This window comes from Strigops habroptila, chromosome 11 (assembly GCF_004027225.2).
Source record: "Strigops habroptila isolate Jane chromosome 11, bStrHab1.2.pri, whole genome shotgun sequence".
NCBI classification, from domain to species: Eukaryota; Metazoa; Chordata; class Aves; order Psittaciformes; family Psittacidae; genus Strigops; species Strigops habroptila.
The window spans coordinates 13,231,291-13,255,363 of record NC_046360.1 but is presented as its reverse complement, the minus strand read 5'-3'; the positions used below and the strand labels follow the sequence as shown (position 1 = coordinate 13,255,363).

Below are 24,073 nucleotides of genomic sequence, written 5' to 3'. Positions count from 1 at the left end.
CTTTAATGATTGACTTTGTTTCTTGATTGTCTGCATCTCCGGGTAAGTTTTAAAGGATCTCTCATCTGTCATGGCTAAGAATGATAATGAATTCCTCACCCCCCTACTTTAATACCAAATGCTATGAGCAAATGTGCTTGGGTTTATGCTTTCATGTTTTCTTCTATTTTAAAATACAAAGTTGGTGTCTTCAGCAAGTAAAGATCAAAACTACTTTGGCAATATAGGTAATGGTTGAAACTGTTTCAAGAAACATGCTGCTGTTGAAAATTAAAGCTGTTGTGTTTTATACAAATGTTTGTATTTCCCTATTCTGAGCATGTTGATGTTTTATGTTTTTGTAGTGGTGGAAGAAGGACTGTGGGAGAATGGACTTTCCTATGAGTGTAGGACCCTGCTCTTCAAAGCAATTCATAATCTTCTGGAAAGGTAAGAAAAACTCCATTGCAATCAAATACTTCATTTTGATATTTAAATTACTGTGGGATACCTACAGACCATTTATATTTTTATTGATTTTAAACCACATTTTTTAAGAGGTAGAACTTTAGTGCAAGAGAGGCAGGATAGAAGAGGACCTCTTAAGTTGTTGACTTTGATGTATCATAAAATGTGGTGCAGACTAATTAAATGCTCATACAATGAATAATGTCAATACATAATTCTTGCGCATTCTTGCTCGAGAGCTGTTTCAAAAACAAACAAAAGTGTTCACCTTCTTGAGGTGCTTATAGAGAATATGTTTAGAGTAATTGTATCTGACCTTCAACCCCTTTGATGAGGTTAAACAGTATCTTAACAGATAACATTAAAAGATTTTAACTCTCTTCTTCCAGTCATCCTAGTTACATGCACGTTACAATTTAACTAAATTTGTGTACAATATTCAGGTGAAACTTAACAGTTCCTGATTCTGACAGGCCTTATGTATCCTTGAATAACTTTCCTTTGTGTTGATCATACATATACATGTATGTATATATGACTCGAATGCAGAGTTATTATGTGATTAGTTAATACACTTCCAACCTAATCCAGCTATCAACTGTTAATCTTACTGAAGATTATCTTGTTCTTAGGCCTTCAGTGTATGCATCCTCCACTACTGCATTTTATTCCTTCTCTCTTACGTTAGGTCATCATCACCTGCATGTATTATATTTCAGGTTTATTAGGCTATTCCCACTTTTCTAAATTTATAACAACAATATTAATAGCAACAAAATACAGTGCACCTCACCTATACCTCTGTGGTACATTAATTTTACAAAATATAGCATTGAATATTTTCTCTTTCAGAAAATAAGCTAATTGTAAATAATTTTATCTTGTCTCAGTATTGTATTTGCTTTGCTGGAGATTTACTAGTAATCAGGTTTGCATTATGCTCCTGAGGTGGTGTTTCCATGAGTGTTACAACTTGACTGTTAGTTAGCTGTCTGTGTCTGCTAGCAAGTGATGTGCACAGGTACAAAGACTAGTTATTTGCTATTTTCTATCTCATCAGGTTTTTTAGGGGATTTTTACGTAAGTAATAGACTACTTAGAGGAAATAACAATGTAAAAATGAAATTCCAAATCTAGAATGTACACTAGTTGTTTTGTAGCTTTGCAGTATAAAAGGGAAAAATGATTTTATACATGTTTGTTAATGCGTGGTACCCAGCCAGCTGACTTTCAGTATGACTCCTGTAGTAGGTATTTTTATTCACTGGACCTCTTTAAGCTTGTGAAGTAAACTTTTAATTATTTTTTTTATCTTAATAACTCAATTGAAAACAATTGCCAGAGTCAGCAGAATCGTTCTGTCCTGCTGTGATTGACGAGCTTTCAGAGCTCTTTGTTTCAGTAATAGTCTTTGAATGTCAAGGTGACAGGTCAGGATCAAGTTGACTTAGGATGGTGATTTGTCAAGTATTTCCAATTAGCTACCTCATTTTTACATAGAATCATAGAATCAGTTGTGTTGGGAAAGACCTTTAAGATCATCAAGTCCAACCTTTACCCCAGGACTGCCAAGTCCACCACTAAACCAGAGTATTATAGTATTATAGCCGAGTTTATTTTAAGTTATAAACTCTCTTATTTTTTTTTCTGTTTGCTATACCAGATCTTAAAAAGAGCAATAACACTTTGCTAGAAACCCATTTTATTCTCTGTTCAGGTAAAGCTTGATCAATAAAAAAGCCTTGAATTTCTTTTTGATCTTAGCAGAAAGTGACAGGGCTGTTGCCTGTGCTAGAAATTTTGCGTGGGGCTGTTTGGGGTTTTTTATTATTTTTATTCTTTTTTGAAACTATTACTTTTTATTATTACATTTTTGTCATGTTGCTGTTAGTGAAGGGCAGGTTCTCTTCTCCCGCACCCCCGGGTGTCCCCCCCGCGCTCCTGTCGGGACGGTGTGGTCGTTGTGAGCAGCCATGGCTGCGGGAGCTCGGCTCACACAGCGCCCGCTGCCCTCTTCGGGTATGGGCGGCAGGGGGCCGCCCGCCGCCTCGGGCCGGTCGGGACCGGTTCCAGCCGGCTCCGCCACACAGCACCTCTCCCGCCAGGCAGAGGAGCCGTGTCTGAGGGAGAGCCGCTGGGGAAGGGGCACGAAGAAAGAGCTGCTGAAAGAAGATGGTGGTGGGAAGAGCTGTGGTGTAAGTGACCCCCGCACACCTTCCTCCTCCACATCACCTCACCGAGGAGTGAAAACAGGGGAGTTGTGACTAGGGAGAGGGCAGGAGAGGTGTTTGGTTTAAGTTACCCCTGGGAAGGGTGAAAAAGGGTGTTTGTGAGCTGTTTGTTGTTTCTTCTTTCCCCTCAGAATGCAAATTGGTGATCAGAAGTTTATGTTGATTTTCGATATAGAAAATGTTAGAAATTCTGAGGAAATAATACTCAAAATATTATGGTATTATTTCATAATCATTAGTGTGCCCTTATCAGGTATTTTTTTTTCCTAGAAAAGTCAGAAGTGTGAGTTTGTGGCAGGGAAGTGCTTTAACAGCTTTCCTGTGCTGCTTGGGCAGAAGATGGCACTGGGCTTTAACTGGAGAACCGAGCCACGGAGCTCAGAGGATTTTATGTCCTTATTTCATATGACTAAATAGCTGCTTTTAAGTGTATGCTCATTTGGGCTTTTATGACCTTTTTTCAAGTTCATTATCCAGCTTTTCTCTTCAGGACAAGTTACCATTGAGTGCTTACAGAGCAAAAATAATGCCATTCAATCATGAATTGTTCACTCAGCCGAATCTCTGAGATCCATGCTTCTGCAGTCGTGTTTCCCACTTCATATGGGGTTATACTTAAGTAACCTGTGATTTAGTTTAGCATGTGAGGTTTGGCTGATTTTTAAGGCCAAGTCTACCCATGAAGACTTTTTTTCCTAGGAAAGCAGCATTAGCTTGAGGCAGTTAAACCTGCCATAGTGAGACATAACGATGTGGCGCTGAAAAAGGTCTCTGTGTGTGTGATGGAGGAGAGTTTATTGTATTCATTACTAGTACGGATTATTTTCTTTAGGGATCTGATATAAACTTCACAGGCTTCCTTTTGTTTGTATAAAGTGTGCTGACACTACAGACTTTCTCTGATAGCAAGTATTTCCTAGGGAAACAGTTGCTGAAGCATACTTCTTTTTTTCCCACCAGCACAAGAGCAGCGTCTTTAGATCTCTGCTGGTTTAGCTTTCATATTCAGTTTAAGATCCTGGTATATTCAACTGAGCCGGATGGGGGTTTTTTTGCTTTAATTGAGAAAGTGCTGTTAGAATTTTCTTCAGCCTAGCTTTGACTTTGGAAAACCCTGCCAAGTTTATACAGAAGAATTAGGAGCATATGAGTATCTACGTTGTCCATTTCCTATCTATCTTCTAGGTATGCTTTTGAAGTATAGATCAGACAGTTTTTCTAAACCTAGCAACTGCTGTAGAAATAAACTACTGGAAAACTTTGAAGAATGGAGTAGTTCTTCCATCTAAATAAAGAAATACTGATTAGACCTGTATAGGGAAAGCTCATCTATTGCTCATAATTGTAAACAAACCACTAGCAACAAAGGACCAGTTTTTCAGAATTTTTGAAACATAATATTTACCTTGCTGAAAAATACTCCTTCATAACAAATCTGTGTGTGTGATCCCTTGGGCAGTATGTTCAAGTGCATGTTTAATGTATGAAGCATACTTAAATCGTGTTGGCATATGGCTAGTGGGATTCATCTCTACAGGTGGACTTAGAGAGGCATCCAGCACTCCTTAACTCGTCAGCCTAAATTGGTTATTGATCACTTTGTATCCTCGCTGTTAGACTTTTTCTTTTAAAACCACAGAATATACAGTTTCTATAAAAGACATTGTGCACTTCTGAAGGGAGCACAGAAAATAGGTAACTTAATGCTCTAAATTTAGTTGTGTGGGAGTCTGTTTGTTGGAGTGAGGTTTTCTGAGAGAGGAAATGGTGATTATGGAAGTTTCAACACCTGAGATCATGCTGTGGATCATGTGAAGGAAAAATGGTTCATTGTTAATATTTGCTTAATACAATTTCCTGTCATTCATATACTATGCTATTCCATGCCAAAAATAGAGGAATGCATATTCTTTATCATGAATTCTGAGAGAAACACTGTATATAGAAAGAAATCTGTTCTATGGATTGTCTTTGTTCAAGAAGAATAGGATGATGGATCATTCAGCAAAAAGAGTAGCATGGAGCAGAAAAGGTTCAGTCAGAGACACGGGAAAAATGCTTATGTGATGATCAGCATCAGGGACAGCATCACGAGATCGGACAATGATTCTCTGTGACTAGTGTGGGAAAACAGAAAGTGGCAAAGTTACATGGAACCCAAAAGCCACAAAGCTTGATTTCAATACGATGGAAATTCAGCTGCTTAATCCCTTCGATTTACTGTCTTCAAAGACTGCTTTGAATTACATCCAGAGATGTAACTAGTAACTGTTGCTGTAAATATTTTCTAGGTGCTTGATGGATAAAAACTTCGTGAGAATTGGAAAATGGTTCATAAGACCCTATGACAAGGATGAGAAGCCTGTTAATAAAAGGTGAGAGGATCTCTGTATCAACTACTGTTTCTATCAATGTTGTTAATGTTAGTACCTGATGTTATTTGATGCTGTATTTTAGGAGTAGTTTTTCCACTCATTTTACCATGTGAAAAATAAAATCACAGACAATATTTTTTCACATCAGTAAAAGATAGAAAGCAATTTAGTGATTTTTTTTTTCTCATCTGATGATAATTTAAGCTAAGAAGGTGAGGTTGGTATTTATCCCTTAACTCCACAGGAATACCTCATTTTTTTAATATATTTTGAATACCATCAACCTGTTTCTGTCATTATACAACAGAATTCTAGATAGTTATAGCAAATTGTTTGAATTTCTGGACACTTAACCCCAACCTGACATTTTAAGCAGTAGAATAAGTAGTGTATAGATTTACTTATTTGTTTTCTTTAAAGATGCCAGCCTTGATACACAGCTTGTACTCATTAGTCAGGCTGTCAAATCAGACCTTTGTGTCTGATTAATGTGCTTCTCTTGCAGCAGGATCACTGTGGAGAAGGCCTAGCTAGTCTCCACTTGCTCATTGCTATTTCCTCTCCTAGTTCTAAAGGTTACGATGTTCTCACATCTTCTGGTACTTGCATTTATAGTCATCCGCTAAACAAGTTCTGTCAAAAATAATCTGAGTTAAGCTGAAACACAGATTTTCTAACGGGAATCATTTTGACAGAACTGGGTTAGGAAGTGACTAAACATGCAGTTATGCTGGAAGACTCGAAGGTAATGAGCAAGTGGAGATGAAGTGGGGTGGCAACTTCTTCATCCAGCGCAGCTGCAGTCACAGTGGCATGTCTGATGGCAGCGTTAGGTGCTGGTGGGAATCATTGTGTAGATCATGCGTACCTTCTCCCTTTCATCTCTTTATCTCACTGCATTGTCTTAGAGCAGAGATGTCTTGCCTCTGTTACAGGGTAATGCTACGACCAGTTGGCTTCATTCTGTACCAGACTTTGTGTTAAGCAGGTACTTCTAAACAGCAGTTATTTTTAAGACAGAATGCAGTAATTAAACACAGATTTGTCTGCTTTCTAAAAACAGAAAGCATTAACTTAGCATGGTGAGATCTCTTTTCTTCGCTGCTTACTTTTTGTGGCCAAGTAGAGTTACACTATGTATGTGTAACCTTTGATTTCACATCGATCTAATGGCAAGAAGACAATGAAAGATCCAGGTTTTTCCAGACCTTTCTCTATCCTAGCTATATGTAGCCACCTTCCTCCCGTGTGTTTTCTCTGCCGCTTTTCTGATCATGCCAAGATCTAGTTGAATTTTCTGGAAGATGAATTCCTTGAAGTGACAATAAGAAGTGGTGCCTTTTCCAGCTTCTGGAAAAGGGAGGCAGCTCTTTTCAGCAAACGCTATTTGTTTGATCAATTTTACTGCAGCCTTAGTGCTCAGATTAAATGTGTTTGTGAGTCTCATGTGTGTTCCTGGTGGGTATCAGTTTAAGAAGTGGAATATCTGATACAGTAGATGGTGTCTGTCAAAAACAGCAGCAGCACTGGCATAGAAGGTGGCATTACTTCAGAATTCTGGCAGATTAGTAGGTCCTGTTCTTAGTTCTCGATGTGTGTAACATCGAGTCAGTTGTGCAGTCTCTGGAGGATAATTACATTTGTAAGTACACATACAGTATGCACAAATTTATCTGGTCTGGAAAATGTTGTAATAAATGAATTTGTGTTGAACTGAAATTGTGTTTGAAGTATTCCTGTATATAAAACTGAGGTTTTTTCTTGAGAATTTTAGGGTTGAAGGGTAGACTCCTGATTTAAAGAAGATAATGTTTGTTGTTGGTTTGTGGGGGTTGTTGGCTTGTGGTTGGGGGTATTTGGGGGCTTTTTTTAGGTTTTTTGTTTTATTTTTTAAAATAATTGTCACTATAAATCCTATGGGTATACACTAATTTAAAAGCATTTATTTAGCAATAACAACGGTGACATAATTTGAGATAGGTTTTGTGGGTTTTATCAGGTTGCTGTAAATATATCATGGGATTTAACTAATCTTACTGAAAGCTGGTGGGAGACACTGCAGAAGTTGACAGTAGAGTCAACTGCAGCAAATAGTAGGAGGCTTTGGGGACTAATTTCTCCAGACATTTTTTATTTAATCTTTTAAGCTTGCTTTCTCAGTATAGCACAAAAAGGTATCTTTACATAAATGAAATGATTAACAATAATGCCATATAAATTCTTTGTGAAACACTTGCTCTAAGCTGTGGATAAAGCAATAAGGAGTGGTTGCAGGAAGAAGAGGCCAGTTTGGGAGCATTTAGGTATTTTAGCACTGTGAGTAATGCCCTTCATAACCAAAACCAGTGGTATTTTTAAAAATAGTAGCTAAACCCATGTTAATATATAAAATCCCACAAAGAAGTTTGCATGTATGTACAGTGATTAGGTTCGAGTCTGGGAACAGGTAAACCCTGTTGAAAATGCATGCACTGTTCTCCTTGAGTGGGGAAAGGTATGGATGGATTGATCAATGGATCTATGTAGATATATATCCCCCTTGAATGGAGGAAAAACAGAGCAGGTGGCATTGTGGCAAGGAAATACAAATAGTTATAAATCCTGCTTTGATACTTGTGGCAAAGTTAAGTCATCTCAAACTTCCAGTGTCTCGAGTTACTAACTTCATTTCAGGAATATACTGAAAAGACTTGGACTGGGCATAAATAAATAGAAAAGGAGTTAAAACTCACGTGGCTGGCTTTCGAGGTGTAAGTTCATTCATGGCCTGTGAGTTTTGTGAATGGCATTAAAGGAGAAGGGTGGGGAGGTCTGTGATTTTTAGAATGGAGTCAAAGATGAAGTGGAGCATGGCAGCGGCCGTGACCTAGTTACTGCTGAGGTGTGAAAAGGAGGCCTGAGAACACTGGATGACCTTCTGAGGCAGTATTAGAAGCAATATACAAGATGAGCTTTCTGGGTCTTTTAGGGAGGAGTGAGGGATCAGCAGACAGATCCATGCACTGTTTTGTTTTGCTTACAGCGTGAACCAGATGTTTTTGACAGGAAATCTAGCACAGAACTTGTGGGTTTTCTTTCCTCAATGTCTTCAATACTGTGTGTCACTTAGTAAATAATTCTTCATGGCTTATTGTCTGTTGTACAGCAGTGCGTGTCTGAAATAGGTTTCAACACTGCTGCTGGAAAACGGCAAACTTGCTTTTTTATCTACACAACTTCCTAAAGGAGATTTGTGTGTTTGCAGTGTACAGAATTTGATAAAGGGCATCGATAGTACCTTCCACTGTGCAGTGAAAATTCATCTTCACAGTCTGTTCAGAACCACTTTCCAAGTTTTATACATGGATTTTTTTGTTTCAGAAAGCACCACCATAAAATGCTTAACATCTTACTGGCAAAAAAATGTGTGACCATCTTATGCAAGAAACTTTGCTAATTGTTTTAGTGATTGTTTTCTTCGTGTGTAGGAGGAAACTGGGGGGAGAAAATCAGTTTGTTTGGATGTGTATGACCAACTGAATATAAGTTAAGTTGTCTTTAAATTGCTTAAATGTAAAGAACGTGAAAAAAATGGTTTGTAGATTAAATAACTGATGGGTCATCTCTGCTTCTGGAAGTCTGCTAGAGGTTTTTTTTTATTCTGAAGAAGAAAAAATGTTCCAGCAGTGAAATATTTTGCAATAGATATATTTTTGTTACTAACTGAGAAGACAGATTGCTAGGATTGGTGTCTAGATAGCCACGTTACCCTCTGTGCACTTGAAACCATGCAGATGGAAGAGTGGAATTACAGTTAGGCTGCAATGAAATAAGAGCTCTTTAATTGCAGTTTCTAAACAGATTTCTGTTTACTACTGTCCCATAAGACAGTTGATGATAACCTCATATGATGCAGATAGAATATAGAAATTTCTGAGTTATGAGTGTATGGGCTGTATGTCTTTTGGTAAGTAAAATATTGTAAGAATTTACGTGTCAACTCTTCCCCCCCTCAGATCTCAATCCTTTTGCTACTGTTAAGGAGTTCAGTCAGTACTTCCATACCCAGGTTTGCTCAATGGCTGTGTTCATTTCTTTGCAAGCATCAAAATCGGGCATTAATCAGAGCCATCAAAACCTGAAGATGTGGACATTTTAAGCACTGCTTCCTCTTTGAGATCCAGGAAATTATAATTTCCTTCAGTTCCCTGGGAGTAGTCATAGGACTTATCCAAGGAATATCTAGATCTGTGATACCAAAATTGACATTCAGCATCGTTGCAAGCAATGTTACAAGATGTATTCCCCTTCTGCGTGTTAGGAACTCTGGTCAGTCAGTATCTTCGTAGGAAAATGTGGAATTGGGTGAGCCCTAGAGAAGAACTGCAGTGCTGTGCAAGGAGGAATTGGGAACTCATGGAACTGGTGCCTGTCTGAGGCTGGAGCACCTTGTCTGAATGTGATGGGGCAGTTTGGTCCTGGAACACACCATTACACAGATAATGTCTTTTGGCAAATGGTAGGTGGGGTGTTTCATCAAATGATGACATAATTCAGTGAAAGCATGTTGGTAAAACAAGTTGAAGTGATCTATTTAATAAGATTTGGGTTCCTCAGCTGAGAAATGGTAACTGATTTTGCAGTGTCTTAGTTTAAAACTGGAGGGGTTTATTTTCTGGAATTTGAGAAAAATAAAGCCCTATAATATTTTTAATTTTGCAAGTTTGTGTACTTCTATTTTAACCATGTTTTAAAAAATTCAGTAATATGATTGTATGAGTTTGAAAATGGTATATTGGTACTGTAGTATTATATATGTGCAGTGTTGCCAACTAACCACCATAAATGAGGAAAGACTAAGAAGGAAAATAATAAAGATCAATCTGATTTGATTTTAAATAATGTATGCTTATTCCTGACTTGTCAAAATAAATGTGACAGAAATACTGAGTGCTAAGAAATACACAGTGTATTTTTCAGTAATTCTTCCTACCCCTGTAAAAATCAGCTTTTCTACTTCAGTTTAAGAGGCTTAGTTCCCATACAAATATTTCCCTATTTTTGAGGTCTAAATTCTGTAGCGACATGTTCATCTTTGCTGAGTTTCTTCACGGTCTTAATGGTTTCAGTAAAATCATACACTGATCTAGCGGGTTATAGCTGTGGTTGGTTGGGCTTTTGTTTGCTTGGGTGTTTGCTTTTTTGGGGGGTAATTTTTGTGTTGTTGGGGTTGTTTTTTATTTTGTAATCTCGTGTGTGCTAAAGCTGACTTAATTCTTTCCTATTCTGACATGTTGGGTGCAGTACCCAATGGATAGAGTTTGCATTCATGTTTTAGCAGAAAGAATAGATGTAGAACAGAGATTATAAAAGAAGTGTTTTCACATGCATGTTTCAGCAAAAGCTGGCATCATTGGTATCAGTATACTTATATTCATAAATGTTCAAAGTAATATAATTATATTCAAGTATATTAATATGGTTAATATAATGTATTTTTATGTTTTATAGGCAGAAGACATTAACAACTTGGGGTTTACTTAAGGATACAATTAAGATGGTTTGGGAAAATGCTATTCAAGCATTACCATTTTAATTATTATCTATGGTGGATATATGCTGCTGGTGGTCTTGGGTCGCTTTGGTTCTGTTGTGTTCCAAGAATCTTGTATGTAAAATTCTTGATAGAAAACGTTAGCACACTGTGCAGGAAAACAGCATTTTGGATTGAATGTCTTAGTGTTCACGTGCTTCATTACCAAAGTAACTTTCTGGATAAGCTGTGAATTAAGGAGTGTTCTGTATTCAATCATCTGATGTCAGTATTTTCTAAAAGATGATAAGAACTCTCACAGAGCTGTAAAATTTTCACTGACTATATTGAATATATGACCCAGTTTGCATTACCTCTGCGCAGCTCTACATTATGGTATCTAGCTACAGCTGTTAATTTTTTTGGCTGTCCTTCAGTAAGTGAAGCAGGAAGCAGCCGCCACTGAGGACTACTTTCTTCATGATAATGACCCAACCTTTGCATCTTCCTTTTTTGGGGGCAAGACTGTTAAAAAGACAGTGGCAAAGCAACCCCGGGCACTGATTCTTCAGCTTCCTTGACCCTTGCCAATCAAGCTAAAGCCCTGTGCATAGCAGAAGGCCAGTGTGGGGTCATCGCTAAGATGTCACTGGAGCAGTGCTTCTAGTGTGCTGCGTATACCCACTTCAGCTAATTCAGTGATGCTGTGGAGTATCTTACACAGCTGTTTGCTGAGTGCGTGGAACTGAGCCAGACAGCTACGATAAACTGTAAGGGATGTTGGTAGCTGTCCTGTTAGTTGTTCTGTCCTCTGATACTTTTGTTGGTAGACATGAGTTTGAAATTCCTTCTTTGAAAGTGTATGCTTGGTTTGGTAACAGGAGTTCTATTATTGCAGTGACCTCTCTCTGTGGATGCATCATTATCTCAAAATGGGGTTCCTGCTGGTGCAGTGTATTGTGGTGTTTGCACTGTGTTTTGGAATGCCTGTGTCTCTGGCAGCCACAGTGTAGATGGTGGGTCCCTCATTTCATACTGAAATTCCAAAAGGTGGGCAGGATGGTGTGAGCAGGAGGGGGTACAGCAGAACTGGCATGGCAGAATCTTGTGAAAGGATGTTTGTAAGCTCCAGTTGTTGGCTCCTAGCAAGTTTCCACGCAGAAACAAGAAACTACTGGCCAACATCTACCAGTTTGAAATGAATTGTTAGTAGAATTCTTGTCCCTTTCTGTCTTGAGGGGGAAAAAAAAAAAAAAAGACCATCTGCCCACTGCCTTTAAAGGCACTTTTCCTGTGCTGTGCTTGAGCCAGTAGAAATATTCAAGGTGCTGTCACAGAGCTTCGGAAAGCTTTCATGAGTTTGTTTTTTGTGTGGGGCCTGAGACTTTGCATTGCCTTTTTACTTCTGAAATACTCTGAAGCCATGTATTTTCAGTGTATGTGTATAACTGCCATTTCCTTGTAGGATTTTGAGGAAGACAGGATATAGGGGATATGTGTGTTAGGATATGTGTATTTCCATGTGCAGCCAGTCACACATTCAGGTCACCTCCTTCCCCTGGGGATATAAGGGCATATACTGTTGTGGATTCTAGTTTATAATGCAAACCAGTTACCTCCATAATTTTGAAGTTAAGAATATTTTTAGTGATCTAATGAATGTAAATGAACAAATACATAAAGCTGCCTTTGTCATCTTTAGCTTCCGGACTTTGTAAAACCTTCTCTTGCAGGTATTATTTGCCGACAACATTTATTTTATATACAAATATTTCTATGCATAAGGTTACTGGAATGCTTACATATATTCAAAATATTTGCATTATTTAATGTCATTTCAGACATATCATCTTTTCAGACTTCTGTAACTTTTTATAAAAAGACAGTTATTAAAACAGTTGAACTATTTTGGACTGGGGGTGCACGGATGGCAAATCGCTCAACATCAGAGTTGTGTATTTCCGTTGTCCATTTATTTTCATTGTGCCTTATTTTTATTTCTGTAGTTTAGAAGTGAGTTAATATCTTCATTAAGTGGTTTTGGATATACTTGTGTCAGGCACTTGAACTCCAATAATTACATAGGAAGCCTGGTTTAATCAGGACTTGGTGACCAATTAGTGAAGTCCTGCTAATGTTTAAGCTCCTTTTCTCATTATACACTCGCTATTGGCACTGTATATAAAGGATAAACTAAGTGCCCTGATGTGCTGTTAATTAGATTTGTCAGGACTCCCAGTTGTACTGTCTGCCAAACACAAGTGTTGTCACTTACTGTATCAGGAATGAATTGACTTAAGGGCTTTTGTAGATATTTAGAGGGCCTTAAATTTGAATACTTAAATCTGTTGCAACTGTAATTGTAGTTGCAGCTATAGCTCTGCTTATTGAACTGCAAGAGCCACAAATGGGACAGCAGCTTTCTTGAATTTCTGAAAATCAGCCTGGATTTTGTGCTTAAACACATGTAAAATCCTTGTAGGCAGTGTGTAGTGTTCTGAGTTCTGCAAAAACAGTGGCACCATAGGATTTGTTTTCAGTCCAGCTCAGAAGTGAATGCATTTCCTCATATTCCCAAATAAAATTGGTGCCTAAAGCCAAAAATATCTTCAATTTTTCTCCAAAAATAGAAGACTTCAGTTAAAAGGCATTCCAATGAATTTCAGTCAGCAGTAATACCTTTTTCATTTATTTTCCTGACACTTTTATACCTTTTTAAAATAACTTCATCTTGAAATGCAACTCTCAGAGCAGAGTTATCTGCATTATTGCTTCTGAAAGTCTGTTTTCCAAGACTTATGTTTGCTTAAAAAACTTTTGCTAACCCTTATTACCTGAAGACTCGGACCAAAATGGAATTGTGCTGCAGTGTTTGGTTGTTGAGGGGTTTTTTTCCCTTGTAGCCAATATGGAACCATTTCATTCTGGTTTATCTGTCTGCTAGCACAACTTCAAGCGTTAATGTTAATTTTAACTGGCAGAAATCACAAATCAGGCTCTTTCGTCCATTCTGTCCCCCAACACTTTCTTTCCCCATCTTTATCTTCCTCTTAATCAGATTAGGTTGCACATAGTGTAGTGAATTCTCTGGAACGTGAGCTGCAGCAGTGTGCCAGGACAGTTCTGTGCAGCTCGGCAGTCTGTAGAACAAGGCTTTGAAAACATTGCAAAATACTGTCATCTTGGTGCAATCCCACGCTGTCCGTTAGGCATTGTGCAATCAGGTGCTTGTTGAAGAAATCAGCAGTTGATGTGATGATATAAATGGACTGTTCTGTGAATAATATATCAAACAAGTTATGGAAATGCTTATGATTAAAATATAATTGGCTGGAGCCATGTATAAAGTTGAAGAGGAAGCTGCATCAGTCTTGCGAATGCTTTTAGTGTGTTGGCTTATTAAATTTTCAGATTCAGTATAATAACAGTTTTAAAGAAGCTTGTCTTTGGTATTAATTGACTGCTAGCTTAGAAGACAGCCACCTTGAACACTCGGTGTATCCTATATGATGTAAATAATGCTACATCACCCATTTCTTCTGTGTAGGGCTAGTAAGAGAAACAAACCTATGTTCTTCCTTTTAATAATGAACTAGTGAGCTGTAGGCCATCCTTTTCATGAGCGTTGCAGAGGACCAATCTGGTGATGTACAGTAATTACAGAGTGGATCTGTGAGCTTTGATTTACTTGGCAACTGAGTAAAGCAAAGCAAGTTCTAAAGCATGGCTCCGGTCCATTGATGAAAGTACAAAAGTGTAATGTGCTCTTCCCCTTAATCCCTTCTGTTTGGTTCTGAGGGTTTTTTCTTTTCTCCTACATAATCATTGTAACTAAACTCTGTTCTGAGCTCAGGAATATTTATTTTCAAACCTGTCTAGAATGGGAGGAGCTGCAGTTAGAACAGTTATGCTTGGTGGTACAAGCTGTGTAGAGTTTGATTAGTAAAGTGTATTAAGAAACCACTGTTTTTTATTCTTGGGTGCTTTCTCTGTATTGTAGCAAGAAGTATTGACTGGTAACTGGTTGTGAGGCACTGGCACAGGTTGCCCAGAGAAGCTGTGGCTGCCCCATCCCTGGCAGTGTTCAAGGCCAGGTCTTGGAGCAACCTGCTCTAGTGGAAGGTGTCCCTGCCTATGGCAGGGGGTTGGCACTGGATGAGCTTTAAGGTCCCTTCAACACAAACCAGGCTGTCATTCTATGACTTACTTACTTTCCATCTTTGAAAAATCTTGTGTTCGAAAAGGTCTAGCTTTTTCATTGAGAGAGACAGGATGTGGTCTAAGCTGGAGGCCGGGTAAAGAGCATGTGTGGAGCAGGTCGTTTCTCAATCACAAATGCTGGGCAACTGCCAAGTTCTCCTGGTTTGTCAGAGAAGTGACTTTATGCGTTCTGAGTCTGTGCACTTGAGAAGTGCACTTGAGAAGAAAAAGAAAACTGGAGCCACTTGCTCTGTTTGGGTCTGATCTGAGTAGGTTCCCTCCAGGTTGGATATATCCACTTGTATAGCACTCTTGCCTTTGGCTTACAGTATAGGCAGTCTTCTCTTTCACACTGATCATAGCAGGTATTCTATTTATGTTAAGTTTTCTTTCTGAAAAACCAGTAAATACAAAAAAACACCTGTGATAAATGAGACTGAATTTGGTCTCCCTAGACTTTACCCTGACAATAAAACTAACACTGAGTAATTACTAAGGAGTGAACCTGTTTTCCAGGTGCCCAGCAGAGAGCTCATCTCCAAGTATTGACAAACTCATCTTCTTTCCCAATAATATGCTACATACTGCCATCTACTGACACCATGTTTGATCATTGCAGCCGGGGATGGATCATGGCTTGCCCCTGTGGTAAAACGTGTGGTCCACACTGCTGTGCTGTAATTACACCTCTGCAGATTTGTCATTACAATACTTGGATGTGGGTACTGTTCTTCAGGATTTATAGTGCTACTTTTGGATTAGCTTATGGCCATTACAAAGAATTTGTATAGAATTGCTTCAGTCAGTTTTTTGGTCAGGGTTCATCTCCCCAGGGAGTTGCAGATGAAGTGTGCTCTGATCTCAAATGACTCCCGTGGCCATGCCTTTGATCCTTGGTGATCTGTAAGAAAAAATCCCGATCATTCCTCATGCATCCCTGGGTTTAACAGTATCTGTGTGAACTTCTTCTGTCTGTGACTTTCAAGATATTTTCTTCCTACATGAGTAGACTTCCCCCTTTTCTCTCTACCCTTTCTTCTGGCTTGTTGTTCAAGTTTTCTGTGGATTTCTGAGAACCAGTCCAGATTTGGACTGAAAAGCAGTTTCCTTCAGGATCTTGTGTCATGATTGCCATCTTTAAGTCAGCAGTGCATTACTAGATGCCAGAATATTTGGGAAAATTGAAATTTGCATGAAGAACAATTGCCCTCTCCTGATTGTCTATCAGTCTCTCATAGTGACAATTCTTTTGGAAATTTCTCCCTGGGGAGGGGATGCAGGGGACAGGGAGACATTCCATGAGAAATGGAAGCCCGCCACCTTGTAGGTAGCCGTGTGAATCATTCACTTCCAAAATATGGTCTCATGATTCAAGATGTAAGATTAGTGTCTCAGTTTCCCAAGGGCCACTCTGGCTGCAGCCATGAAAGGACTGTAAGGAGAAGAATCTTAGAAGGACAAGATGGTAATTCAGGGGTAGAGTGGATTTCCCACCAGAGAAGGGAATTTTCTGTCACCTTTGAGGAAAGCAAGCTGCAAAAACTACTTTGGGGGATCTCCTCTCTCTTTAATCTTGCCATATTACCAGTTGTTAACATGGGGGCCGCAAGTGTGTTTTGGAGGATGATGTCAGTACATTTAATTATGTAATTTCCATCTGTTGGTTGGAGAAGATCTGAAGGAAGAACATTAAATATCTTTTTTTTCTTTTTGAAGGATCCAACAGTCTAATGTATGGAATTGAATGTCTAATCTATGGAATTATCTTTTTACTAGTCTTCAGATTCCATAGAAACATGTCAGTGTGCATGCACAATGTTTTTTAAACCACATGATTCTCTGATGTTTTGAAGAACAGTTCCTTAGCACAGGGACATATAGTGGAATTATTTATTGTACCACCCAGTTCCTAGAAAAAAACTTTAATTTAGGAAGGAGGAGAAATGTTGGCTGAAGAGTTTCAGATCCTGTCTGCTCTGGACACAGCCATGAGACAGATGTGGCATTTAAGCAAGTAAGATAAAAAGCAGTGTAGCATAGTCACTGTGGATGTTGCAGGAAGCTCTCTGCTGTTGTGTGCTTCTAGTTTTTAAAAAGAAATGTATTCAGATACTCCTCTTAAATAATCCCTTCACTTAAAAATTGTCTCCAGCAGTGGTCAAAAGTGGATCAGCTTTGGGAAGACTCTAAGGTCATGCCAAGAACACAGTTATTTTTCTGTACACTCGGTCAGCTTCCTGCTGGGTTTGGCAATACAACTTGACATATTTTTGTGTTTAACAACTGTTGATGAATTTTTCTTTTGTGAGTTTAATTGAGTCTGAACCCACACTGAATTTCAGCATGCACAAATGCTTGTTGGTAATTAATACCATAGCTCATCTATGCAGTGGGTGGAAAAAAGTCTGGGGCTTTTAATTTTTCATTCATTAGTGTACTGGTAGGTCTTTTACTTCCTGTGTGAAGGAGAGAATGTAACTGTCTATCCTCTTTTGCCTCAATCCTTTTGAGTTTAGCACACATCTGCTCTCTCTCCCTGTTCATCTCCTGCACAGTGAAGACTCCTTAAGTCTTTAGCTGTTCTCTGTATGGAAACCATTCCATATTTCTTACCTTTCTTCTTACTGCCTTGTGCATCTCTTACTTCTGCCGTCGTTGCTTGAGATGGAGGAGATTGAGAATGGCACCTGTTTGTGTACAAATGCTTCATGGTGTTCTAGGCTGTGGCAATTGTATCTTTTGTTCTTCATCTCTTTCCAAATTCTGAACATTGTTGTGGTTTCTGTTTGGGATTTTTTTGTTATTTCTGAACTGGTGTACCTCTGTAGAAATGTTAACTGTAATTTCAAGAACTTCTTTCCCGGCCGGTAATATCTTGTTCAAAGCCAGAATTCCTAATAAAGAAGTATGGTTGGTTTTATTTTTTCTTTATCCTCCTGCACCTTTTCTGTATGTTTATCCAGATTGAATTTCATTTGTGTGTGGTGGTGGTTGGGTTTTTCCCCTCATCTAGCCACTATCTTTTGTGAAGTTGTATTGCAGTTCTTTGCCTTGGGTTCTGGTTTTCATGTGCTTTCAGTATCACAGAAGTAGCAGAATTTGTTATCGTGCTGTTCACCCTCTTCCTTTAATTCTCATTATTTAGCCTTAATAATTGTGGCGTTTCTTGTAAGTGCAAAGTTAAGTCAAGGACTGTCTCAACGCTGGGAAGAAATCAAAGGAGGCTGGGTGATCTCAGGAGAGGTGCTTAAGTAGCTGTAGTGTATGTATAAATGAGAGAACTAAAAGAACTAATTAAACTAAGCTGGAGCAACGTATAAACTACCCCCACAGACCTGTTTAATACAGTTGAATCCAAACCTGCAGGATCTTCATTAATCATAAAAATCAATAGAGAAATAAATATCTTCCAGGTAGAAGTCACCATAGAAAAGGCTCTTTTAAATGAAGGAATTAAATACTGTAAAAGTGTTGATCGAGGAATTCTCCTCTCCAGTAGCTGTGATTACCCATTCCCCCACCCTGGGCATTACATTTAATTTTATTTACAGGAGATAACACTAATACTATTCATGGGACTAAATCTCTCTTCTATTCTAGTGAAAGACATAAAGCAGTATAGCTTTAAGTAAGAAATAGCAGGATTTTCTGTTGTGCTTCATTTTTCTTAAGGCCACTATTCTTGCAGAGAGGTGAACGTTCACAGTCATATCACACAAACGCTGGTAATTTCAGCTGTATTCTCATTTCCTCTTTCTGTTGCATTTATGATCTTTGAAGATTCATTTTGGATGTAAATGACTAGTTGAAGAGTATAAAAAGAAAAATCTATTTAATGTTCTAAATTTGAATGATTGTTTTGTGTGAGTGGAGATGATTTTATTTGAGTTGAAAAATAAACTAGTCAGTCCTTGTACAATACACTGTCATAACAGAGACGTGGGAATAAGAGTGTTAGTGTGGTGATTTTGTTTGTTCAAGTTGAAAACTGTAAACTGCTCTTTTGGGACTGGACTGACTTTGCTTTATGACATATATTTTGATGGAAGTTCTTTTGATTACATATTCATTTTTAACAACAGCTTCATATACTGCAGCTTTGTCATTTGTGTGGTATTACAGAACAAATCCAACTCTCCTGGAGAACAGATGGCCCAAGAAACTCTTCCCCAAACCTCCATACTTAGTTTAGAATCTATTTCTGGTACAGTGCAATCAACAGCAACAAAATATTAAAAATAGCATTGCTTTCTTTTAGACTCTCCTGGTGCCTTTCTGCTTTCTGACAGCATGCTTTATGCTACTTACACACTTGCAGGATCTGTCTTACTACTTGGACTTTTGTTTTTCTGCTCCTCTTTTGGTGTGGACTGCTTTAATAAAGCTGAGCATACACTGTCCTTGATGCCAAACTCAAGAAATGAAACTCGGAACAGACTTGAAGCCAGGGGGTTATTGTTCTTTCTTCACTGCATCGTGTTACAAGAGGTTTTGAGATACAGTTGTTGCTTACTTTAAAAATTTCAGAGCTCGTTTAATACTCTTTAAATGGCAAAATTTGGAATTTGGGAGGAATAACCTGGACCAAAGTCTTTTAAGAATAGTTCTATAAATGTTACTAAACAATTAGAATCACAATGGGAATCGAGTGCTTACGCACTTGGCAATGTTACAGCGATTCCACCTGTCTTTACACTTTGCAGACACATACTTTACTGAAATTCTACTCCTTTGTTTTGAAAAGTACTAAGGTGACTTTAGGGATGTGATTTTACTATTAGCTTTTAAATATTATTACTTTTTATAAAGGTCTCTCTAAAAGCCAGGCAAATGAATTTTTGCATACTGTGGTGGTAGCATATTAAAGCAAATAGATTAAAGCAGTTTATAGCCAGAAGTATGCTGGAAATGTAAACATCTATTAAGCAAGAAAACGGTGTGGTTCGTTACACACACAAAACAACTCGGAGATCAGAGAGAGCCAGCCTTATTTGTTAAACAGTCAGATGGCACTGCAGAATAAGAAGATCAATGTCATCCTGCCAAAGGCGAGCAGATTGCCAGCTGAGCTGTGTAAAGGCTCCTCTCTCTTCTACTCTGCTGAAATCTGTAAGATAATTTTCCATTGTAGTTAAAAATCTTGAGGAACTTGTTTTGGGGGGCAGTTAATAGCATCTGTGTGATGGAACATGCAGGTAGCTACTTGTAGGGGTTTCAGACATGTTTAGGCACCTCCTTCACATTCATTTCAGTTGGAGTTTGGCATTATTTGTTGCTTGCAGATCCTGCTTGGTGTCTTTTTCTGTCTTACAGAAACCAATTGCTTTCAAAATTCAGCTCCAAAGTTAGTTGGTGGCATAAGTCCTGTGTTCGGAAGTGAGTAAAGAACATTAAATCCAACTGAAGGTTTTGAGATTTAGTATTTTAAATGCCTGAGAGTTTTCTGAAGGACTTCAGCTTTTTTTGGGAGAGTTTTATATGAAGGCTTTAGTTTTGTCACTTACTCCTGTCAGTCTCCCGCAATTTCTGTTAAATGTGGAAGATTTTTCCATCTCTTTTTGAGAATGGCAGTTGAAATACATATTTGTTAAAATGCATAGTTATGGACAGAATGAATTAGCTTTGCATTCGTATGGCTCCGTGTGTGCACATCATCTCAGAGTACAGTTTTTATGAGTGTAGGTTCTGTCAGCACGCTGGAGAATACAGTTCCTGAGCAAGCCCTCAGCTGACACACTGCTCTTCCTGCCTGGCTTTGTTTTGAAACAATTCTGGAGCATCTGTCATTGTTTCACACAATTTCCTGTAAAGCTGCCTGTGGCAGTTGCACTCATTCTTTATTACCCAAGGGCTTTGCTAGCTATAAAATAATGTATCTGCCTACCTAATAGCCTAATATTCAGCCTTCCCTGGAGAAGTGGGAGCGGAAAACTGGTTTTACTTTCTTTTTTTGCTGACCATGCAAACCTGACCCCATCTGAGAAGCTTTTATCTGTGTTGTCAGTGAAGTAGAAGGGAATTCCTATGATAATGGCTTTTTTAGCTACTAGATGGCCTCTTCTATGTACCAAAGAATGGCACTGAGCAAATTATATGAAAGTTTCTGCCTTAATACAGATGACACATCTGTATGTGATTATCTTTTTAACAACCCCTTGGGTTTGTTGCTTTGTTTGTTTGTTAGTTTAGGGGCTCCTTATACTGAAATAAACTGTTAAAATGGTACAAAAGTGATGCCTACAGTTGCCCAGGCTCTGCTTGTAGGACCATTACAGCATATGCACCCACATTACGTCATCTGTACATGCCTATAGATAGATCTGTGTTGCCACTGTTCTTTTTAAGTTTTAGGTGGTTTTGGTCAGGAAAATAATTTTCAGATGTTTTTAGTGAAAAACTGAAATTCATATGGAGAGCTGCTCCTTTATAGTTGAATAAATGCTTTTTTTCTATAGGATTTTTTTCTGTAAAAACCTATATAACAGCAGTTTGACTTAATTTGAACTTCCTAAGCCAAATGGTATTGCTTACAGATCAATATGTGGTAAACACTTCACTATTAGTTAATTCTGCCTGTGAACAGTTCCATTGGGATTACATATAAAACCTTATAAAGGGTATGTCTGAGGAATTGAATTACTTTCATATGGGTTGGTCCTGGAAAATCCCAACCATGGCCCTACTGTACTGGTATGCACTATAGCTCAAAGTTACCTAAACCAACCTACCAACCAAAACAACAAGGAAACCATGCAAAAAAATAATCACAGAGCAAAGGAATACTTAACCACTGTTTGATTATTTTTCTTTCAAATTAGTTACTTGCAGATAAAACCATGTTAATATAGGTTTGACTTATCATGAGGTAAGCCTTGTGAGTAACGACAAGTAAAGTAAACTGCTGAGAGTAATGGTGAGGAAACAGGGGTTTGTGGGTGAGTTTCTCACTGGGAGCATAAGCAGCAGACATCTGTGGTGTGGAAGTGCCCTGAACCAGGCTAATAATGAGATGAGAAATACATTTTCAATGTTTTAGTTACAACATCATGTAAGAAGTATTGTATATGGTGCGTGCTGGTTTGCTAGTACTCTGACTCCTTCATCTGCAGTTTGATCACTGCAAGTTCTTATTTTAAAACCGCTTGAGCTGCGCTTAATTTCAGAATCTCACATTCCATTGAAGCCATTGTAACCACATGATTGTTTAAAGTTATGTCCTGACTTCCTTGTCTGGCTGCATTAGGATACAGTCTTCATTTGTACATTCCAAACTCATGAGCAGCTTCAAAGAGATTCTTTTCCCAGCCAAACAGCCTGCCAGTGATAGTTCAGCTTTCTGATCTGAACACGGAATTGAAATCTCCATTTTAAATTGAGCAACGTCTTTGGACTGTTTCCTGAAGTAGGTATTAGCTATGTTTGGAATATAAGACTATATAATACACTGTAAAGACTTAACCATCATATAAGCTGCCTAATTCACTCCTGGACTTTCCACTTGCAAAGCAGTTCAGCAATCCTGAACGTGTGTTAATAAAACCCCTGCGTATGTGCCAAAACGCATAAACCCAGGAATTACCATTGAATCATAGAAGGGGTTGGGTTAGAAAGGACCTTAAAGGTCACCTGGTTCCAACCCCATGGAAGTGTGTATTCATGTTACATGTTCATGTTATACTATCTTCTGCTAGATACTTATTATTGACATATTTTTCTGATTAATTCACTAATTGTATAGCAGTCATTTACCTATGCAATATTAAAACTTTCCCAATATGACGTTAGGTTCTGAAGTACACTCTGTGTTTGCCTGCACTTACAAGGTGAAGAGAGTTTGCAGCTTCGTCCCTCCTCGCTCTGACCTTTAGATTTTGTACAGGTGATTATTTGAGATGGTAATAGATGGGTGTATATGTATCTCTGTATGTGGGTTTAGAAATATCATAGAATCACAGAATGGATTGGGTTGGAAGAGACCTTAAAGGTCATCCAGTTCCAACCCCTGCTGTGGGCAGGGACGCCTCACTCAGGGCTCTGTCCAACCTGGCCTCGATCACTGCCAGGGATGGAGCATTTACCACTTCTCTGGGCAACCTGTGCCAGAGCCTCCCCCACCCTCTCACCACCCTCACAGGAAGGGATTTTTTCCTTATATCTAACCTGAACTTCCGCATCACTGTTGAGTTATTGCTTTTGTCTAATTAAGATTTGATTTTGTGGGATTATTTTGCTGGCAGAATGCACGCAGCATAGCTTGCATTTCAAGAAGCACTTTGAAAATATAGTCATACTTTTAGGACCTTAATTTCAGATGTGCATTTTCTGGCCAGGTAACTTAAGAATTTAAGTCAATATTTAGATTTTTCTTGTTTCCACTTGCTCTGACCTAGTCTTCGTAGTAGCTAGTAGCAGTTTAAGAATCTTAACAAAACCTTCTTGATTACAATTTTGCCTTCAACAGTAGCATTAGGAAAACATTTGCTAATGTTTAAAAGTGTTAGCAGAGCTGTTCCACCCAGGTCATTTCAATACTGGAAGAGTGTTTGTTGTTGAAAGTAAGACAGGAATGCAGGTAGTCTGATCCTTTCCCAAGGAAATAAATCATTCTAATGCAGAGTTCATATTATAGATCTGCTTCTTCAGAAGCGGGTGTGCTGTAGAATTAGTGTATCATCTGTCAAAATCCCGTTGTGGTAGGCTAATTAATTAAAACACAGCAACCACCTTACCAGTGAAGACTGAGATAACACAAGAGGAAATGGCTGAAGCAATGTAAGACAACTGGGATCTGGGGTTGTTCTCCAAGAGATGGCAATCTGACCACCGCCAAGCAGTAGCATAAGACTTGCTAGGGTCATCTGTGTAATAATTCGCCCATATGTGTTAAACTGCAAACTGGAAGACAACCAAAATTAACAAGGCAAGGACTTTATTCTCTTCTCTTACTTTGTAGCACACTCTAGCCTTTACTGGCTCCCTCTTGATATGTTTAGTAGCTCACTGTGTGGAAGGCAGCAGTGTGAGATACTGCTGTACTCAACAGCTGGAGCTGGTTGGTTCAGGTAGTGATGAACTGGATCTTGTGCTGGATTCTGACAAGGTGTATCTGTTGCTGGAATTCTTTACCCTTCTCTCAAGAGGAGCTTGCTATAGCAAACTCACCTGAATGGAACAGCAGTTGCCATCCCATTCCACTGCTGGGAACAGGACCTTTCCTCTGGAATGGGGTGGCAGGCCTTGCAACCCACCCAGGTGCCACCAGGGGTTAGGAATGGTGTGCCTGGCAGGCAGTTCTGGAGTAGTCATCT

The 24,073-nt window shown here is 38.7% G+C and overlaps 1 protein-coding gene across 2 annotated transcripts in view; it reads left to right on the top strand.

Annotated features, from left to right (window-relative positions):
* Positions 1-24,073, top strand: part of MED13L (mediator complex subunit 13L) — a 184,666-nt gene that overhangs the window by 86,084 nt on the left and 74,509 nt on the right. For both annotated transcript variants that reach the window (XM_030501971.1, XM_030501972.1), the window contains 2 exons: positions 345-429; positions 4,970-5,053. In XM_030501971.1, coding sequence (XP_030357831.1) covers positions 345-429; positions 4,970-5,053 — 169 coding nt within the window. The remainder of the gene's footprint in view (positions 1-344; positions 430-4,969; positions 5,054-24,073) is intronic.